General features: G+C 46.4%; 1 protein-coding gene across 1 annotated transcript; it reads left to right on the top strand.

Annotated features, from left to right (window-relative positions):
* The first annotated feature begins 771 nt into the window (after positions 1-771).
* On the top strand, positions 772-6,133 carry si:ch211-232m10.6 (uncharacterized protein LOC572203 homolog). The gene is made up of 7 exons (XM_041955815.1): positions 772-967; positions 2,201-2,395; positions 4,130-4,189; positions 4,317-4,475; positions 4,614-4,725; positions 5,305-5,576; positions 5,982-6,133. The coding sequence occupies exons 1-7, from the start codon at positions 772-774 to the stop codon at positions 6,131-6,133; spliced, it is 1,146 nt and encodes a 381-aa protein (XP_041811749.1).
* The last annotated feature ends 295 nt before the right edge of the window (positions 6,134-6,428 follow it).

Below are 6,428 nucleotides of genomic sequence, written 5' to 3' on the forward strand. Positions count from 1 at the left end.
TAGGCCTGAGATTCAGGACTAATCACTGCCTGGCGGGCTCAATCCCTCCCGCAGAGGTGGAGGAGCAGGTTGAGGAGCGGGATGTGCCCTGAGAGCGGGACTGATTAGTTTCAATATCCGCTGGATAAGAATTAGACGTTTATCTTCATCCGAGGGCGAAGCAGCGACCGGCGGGGAAGGACGCGAGAGGCGATGGCGGCGGGGACATGGGGTGGAGCCCGCTGAGAAGAAATGTGCGGAGTCAAACGTCTCGCTTGGCTGGTGCCGTAACGACGAGAAGAAACCGATTCCCCAAATTTAAATCTGATGAACTACTTTCTGGAGAGCTGGAGTTCCTCCTGCAACCTCTGGCCTGCACATCTGTCTCCTTTCTGATTAAATCCCTGCACTTCATCTTTCTCCACTCCCCCCTCCTCTGACCTCCGCTCGTCGACCGGTCTCCTTCCTCGAACCCCACCCTCCCTCCATCTCTCCACCCGACCTCTTTTCAGATTCCCCTCTGACCTTTGTCCCACTTCTCAAACATCCCTAATCCCCTTTGCTTCCTCTCGCTTTTCCCACCATCCTCCATGAATCAATCTCAAACACCCCGCCACACCCAACTCACTTGACTACATCTGGGCTCGTCACGGAAACCGTCTCCCTCCTCTGATCCTCATCCTGATTGGTCGACAGGACCTGCAGGGACCGACCTGAAAGCGAGGCCGCGGATCGCTCTTCGCTCGCTGCTGTCTCGTTTCTCGCCGGGTTTCTTCGAGAGGAGCAGCAGCCATGTTGGAGAACATGTCCAGGCGTAACCGCTCCCTGCTGTCTCTTTCCCTCACCTCATTGGCTCTCACCCTGTCCGTCTCGGCTTTCTGCACCTCCTACTGGTGCGAGGGAACGCACAAGGTGGTGAAGCCACTCTGCCTGTCACCTGTCAAGATGAAGAACTGTGGGCAGAACAACAGCCAGCCGTACACCACAGGTGAGCGCCAACACCTGCAGTACGTCAGCAAAGCTGCTTTTCCTTTAAAGTGAAAATGATAACATTGGAGTCGCTGGGTCGCCCTGGTGCACAGATACAGATGTTTGTCTGCACGCTGTGAAATAATGATCCAGATGTTCACAAAACTCATCAGGCGTTGATTTGGTGAGTTGGAAACCTGCATTTTCAGGTTAAAACTGGGCTGAATTTAGAAGAAAAGTGAAAGATTTTCCGACGTCCAGATTGTTTTAATTGGCACAAAACAGCAACAAACACCTTTATTACACGTTAGTCTAATTAATGTTTCTTCATCTTCTGCACCTTTCCAAATCACACTTCCCCAACAGCATACTCGGGTCATTTATGTCACTGTGGATGTTGCAACAGCTGTGTGATAGAAAACTGATCCTTTTATGTTTTCACCAGGAAATAAGGCGTAACAGTCCAATCACTGCCTCCCTCTTTAAGCAGCCAGCTCACATTAAACTAAAATCATTGTCTGACTTTGTAAAGCTTTATCTTTTTAGATCATCGTTTCTGAATGTTCAGACACATGTAGAGTACAGACATGTACGATTACTGCATGTTTTGTTTTGTATGTGAAGGCCTGCTGAACATCTGTCAGGGAACATATTGATAACGTAAGAAAAACGAGATGAGCGTTTCCAAAAATACTTATTGGTGAATACTGATTTAGAGCAGGATTTTTATCCACAATATTTGTCTCGCACCCAATATTGCAGTATTTTACACTTGACCGGCAGAGATTCACGTAATCCCGGCTTTGTTGCTAATCTCAGAACTTTGTATCTGCAGCTGCATGCTATCTGGATCCGCTCACCCGCTGTCTTATCTGTCAGCACTAAGCCTATTTGTTTCCATGTAGTATTCAATTTTCACGACATGGAAAATGACAGATTACCTAAAGAACAGTGTTTCAGGGCCGGATTGTGTTACGCGCCGTGACCCACAGGAGACCCCTTCCAGGATTTATGTCGGGGTTTCTTGGCATGGGGGCTTTAAAAAAAAGGATCTCAAACTGTCATGTTGAGGAAAACATGAGTGTTTCCTCCTGCTCCTGCACCTGTGCTCTCTTTACCTCTGCACTCATTTACTCCACAGCCTTCTCCTCTTCTTCTTCCTCGCTTTAAACCTCTTATCTTTACCCATTCTTATATATTTCTCTCTCGTATTACCGTCATCACTGTTTGTGTCCCATCCTTCTCCATCCAGAGGCGCCCACCCCGGACCCGAGGAGCCCGGTCTCCAACGTGACGCTCTCTCCGCTGCAGAAGGAGGAGCTGGCCAGGATAAAGAGGAAGCAGCTGGCCAACGCCGTCCATTACATCTGGGAGACGGGCGAGGACAAGTACATGCTGCGCTACTTCCACACCGGCTTCTGGCTCTCCTGCGAGAAGCACAACGAAGGTTTGTGATGATGTTTGTGAGGTTAAACAGCTCAGTTTGCGCCCAAAGCTTCAAGATGGCGGCTCTGAATCTGTCACTCACTCATCACTTCACTGTCAGTCACTCTCCAAACACAAAAATCTAAATGCTGCATCTATCAGCAGCAGATTTGTGGTTGGACAGAACTTTCTTCTCATTCTTATTCTCCATAAATAAACTGGAATCACGACTTTTAGATTTATTTTTCTGGTTCCTGTTCGGTCTTTTATCAAAACATCATTAAATAGTTAACAAACAGGTGATAAAAAAATACATCTGAATTGTTGGAATCAATCAGTTCAGCACCTGAAATCTGTTAATCCAATTTCAAATACTTTACGAGCAGGAGAAGTAATGTGATTACAAAGATAAGTTACTACCAGCATTGATGGGCAGTTTTGATTGAGCTGTAAGTTACTTCTGAGAGAAAATATTATGAAGTATTAGAAAAATTCAGTTTTTTACTACTTCAAACCAATACAACAGTGTAAAAATAGCATTAAAAAGTACACAAGTATTATCAGCAAATGTACTTAAAGTGTCAAAAGTAAAACTGCTCATTCTGTGACTGATATTATTATCAATACTGACGCATCAATATTTGATGCCAGCATTTTGCTGGTGGAGCTAGTTTATATAGAGTTAGTTGGTTCGGGTCCCTCATGAGGTCACAAGGTTAATTGTGGGGGTCATGTGATGAGTACTGGAGAAATTAAGTCGTTTGAGAGTGATCTGAACAGTTTGTCGTTCTATTATTTAACGCTGTAAACACATGAACAGAAACTTCTCTAAATCTTTAAAATTCACCCCTTAATGATCTTCAATGTGTCTTCAAGTTTACATTGTTTTCTACAGCTGGAGATAACGGTGGTGAAAACTTTCCACAGCACAAGGATTAGTTATAGAATATAAATACGTTTAAATGTAAAAACAGACAAAAGAAATCTCATATAGAAATAAAACTAACTTTCCTGTGCTCTTAGAGAAAAGGGCTGTCATGGTTATGGATCATGCTGATTGATGTCTCTGCTCCCTGTGGATGCTGTTTATCATTCTGCTCTGAGGTTTATAATTAGTGATGTTTATAGCACTCATCATCGCACCTCATATTAAAAAGCTGTTTTGTAGGTAAGTTGGCGTGTCACTGACTTTTAGCTACTGTTCCCCGACGACATGGAACTCTTTATATACTTATTTTATTCTTATATTTTGTCATCATTGTGAACGAGAGCCGCCCTCAAAGCTTTTCAAGTTTAAATAAAAGGATTATTTAAAGGTTTTGTTCCCCTTTAACTACTGTTGCTGTTTTAGTCAACATGGATGATTTACAGTTAAGCCTCTCTTCAACCCTCACTAAGCAGGATAATTTGCACGAGTCTGTCAGAAAAAAAAGAGTCAGAATATGTTTTTACTGCCTTTACTGAATCGTAGGTGAGCTACACAGAAAAGATGACAAAAAGCAATCGCTGACATATATTCTTCCACTAAAATTTTTCCTCCCATAGGAAGCTGAACTATTCGGCTTAAAGCAGCTCTTTTTATTACATTTTCAGGATTTATGATGATTTTAGATGCAGATTCTAAGCATCCTGACACAACACTGATGGACAGACATACATTTTGATTTAATCCCCTGAATGATGGTTAATATTACATTCTAATGTTAAAGACAGAAATGAAGGCGTTTGACAACACTCGTCGTGGTTGTTCTTGCAGGTAATGATCAGGAGGAGAAGTGTCGCAGCTTCATTGAGTTGACGCCAGGAGAGACGCAAGGTTGGTGCAACACAAACTAAACCAGGAAGTGTAGAAAAGATTTCCTGTTAACATCACATGAACGAACAGCAAGCATCATTTTAAAAATCTTACTTACTGTAAAGATGTGTTATATTCCCAATGCCAGGCGTCCTCTGGCTTTCAGTCATCAGTGAGTTCATGTACATCGGGCTTCTGGCCATGGGCTTCCTGCTGATGTGCGTGGAAGTGATTTGCCTCTGTGCCAAGAGGGAGATGAACGCCCTCAAGATCAACGCCTTCGCCGCCATGTGCACTGTCCTCTCAGGTGAGGACGCTTTGTGCTGAGTTGCTGTAAAACGTCACTGAGCTCACACTCTGGCGGAGGTGGTTGTTCATATTACGTGCACTAATGGGATGTCACTGAGTTGCACGTGCAGAATCTTTGTCTTTTCTTGCTCTGCAGGTATGATGGGGATGGTGGCACACATGATGTACACCACAGTGTTTCAGATGACTGTGAGCATTGGGCCCAAAGACTGGAGGCCACAGACGTGGGACTACGGATGGTCTTTTGCGTAAGTGTGTTCGAGTTTAAGCCACCACAGAAATGTGCCTCAGCGCTCGGTCACACCGGCCTTAAAACTGTGAAACATTTTAATGCTGCTGCTGCAGGGGTGAAATCTAACTTTGGTGAAATGTTTCTCACAAGTTTGAGACATTGACCAACAGACACCGTCTTGACACTGTTGATCTTTCGAGGGACCAAAATAAAGGAAGCTATCGTAGCTCGTTAGCAGTTTTTCACCATCACTTTATTTGATGCTCGTTTCTCTGAGCATGAACTGCTTCATAACCTCAAGCACAGTTTTGAAACAACCATGAAACCTTCTGAAACCTTCTGCATAAACTGTGACCATCCTGTTAACAGCTGAGCTGTAGCATCTTCATCACTTGGTAGTGTGTTAGCCATTAGCTCACCTGCTGCAGCAGCTCTCCAACCAGCCGTTTGAGTAATCACTACATCAACTTCTAGCACCAACTATTTGGCAATGACTCGTGGATGAACCTGTGGTGTGACCGGCCTGTAAACAGCTGATTGCATTAGCCTGTGGTCTGATGACAGAGGTCACACCTCTCCTCTCTGTGCTCACCAGCATGGCCTGGCTGTCGTTCAGCTGCTGCATGGCGGCCGCCGTGGCCACGCTCAACTCCTACACCAAGACCATCATCGAAATGAAGCATCGGGCCCGGGTGAGGCTGGAGGAGGTTCGTGCTGCTGCCCGTGCCCCCTCGTACGAAGAGGTTGTCCGAGCCGGCGGCGGTGGGGTTTACTCCGTCAGTCAGCTGATTCAGCTCGGCCAACAGGGGGCACTCATGGACCCTTTGTGGCCCAGAGGAGTGGGACCAGCTGTTGGACATCTGGCATGTGGCGCTGGGGGAGCGCTGCTTGTTGGTGGAGGAGGGATTGGAGTTGGAGGGATGGGAGGTGTCGCGATGGGAATGGGAATGGGAGGAGTTGGCATGGGAGGAATGGGCGTAGGAGGAGTTGGAGTGGGAGGAATGGGAGTGGGAGGAGTTGGAGTGGGAGGAATGGGAGTAGGAGGATTTGGCATTGGAGGGAGTGGAGTTGGAATGGGAGGAATGGGAGTAGGAGGAGTTGGCATCGGAGGGAGTGGAATTGGAATGGGAGGAATGGGAAAGGCAGCAGCAGGAGTTGGAGGAATGGGGGTAGGAGGACTTGGCATTGGAGGAAATGGACTTGGACTGGGAGGATTGGGTGGAATGGGAGGAATGGGAGGAGTCGGGGGGATGGGTTTGGGAACAGCGGGAGCTTTGGGCGGAGTCGGAGGTGGGCGGCTGGTGGACCATCACGGTGTGGTGGTAGTGGAGGGATGCGGTGCTGAAGGATGTGAAGACTGTGAACGGGAGATGGATGAGATTGATTACACTCTGCAGGAGGACAGAGAGGACTCACTCTGCTGAGACTTTGGGGGACAGAGAACAAACCGGTTTGACTCAGCATTTGATCGATTGATCAGATTGATTTGATGTGATATGACCTTCAACAGTGTCAGATATTAACTGTAGCACGGTGCATTTCTGGACTGTTTGCAGCAGTTACAGAATGATCATTGGACTTCTTGACCACTAGGGGGCAGAAAGACTCAGCTCAGATTCACTGTTGGTTTGTCGCGTTGTTAGCAGAGAATCGCCTCCTAACACATCCAGCACACACAGAGCAACAGTGATATCCCATTGCAGTCGTATCTCTGGCCAC

The sequence above is a fragment of the Chelmon rostratus genome, chromosome 16, assembly GCF_017976325.1.
Source record: "Chelmon rostratus isolate fCheRos1 chromosome 16, fCheRos1.pri, whole genome shotgun sequence".
NCBI classification, from domain to species: domain Eukaryota; kingdom Metazoa; phylum Chordata; class Actinopteri; order Chaetodontiformes; family Chaetodontidae; genus Chelmon; species Chelmon rostratus.

Bases quoted from the DNA above. Each gene is read 5' to 3' on its own strand.
- si:ch211-232m10.6 (XM_041955815.1), top strand. From the start codon at position 772: ATGTTGGAGAACATGTCCAGGCGTAACCGCTCCCTGCTGTCTCTTTCC. The intron at 968-2,200 runs GTGAGCGCCAAC...TTCTCCATCCAG, and splicing joins CAGCCAGCCGTACACCACAG to AGGCGCCCACCCCGGACCCG. The intron at 5,577-5,981 runs GTGGCGCTGGGG...GAACAGCGGGAG, and splicing joins AGCTGTTGGACATCTGGCAT to CTTTGGGCGGAGTCGGAGGT.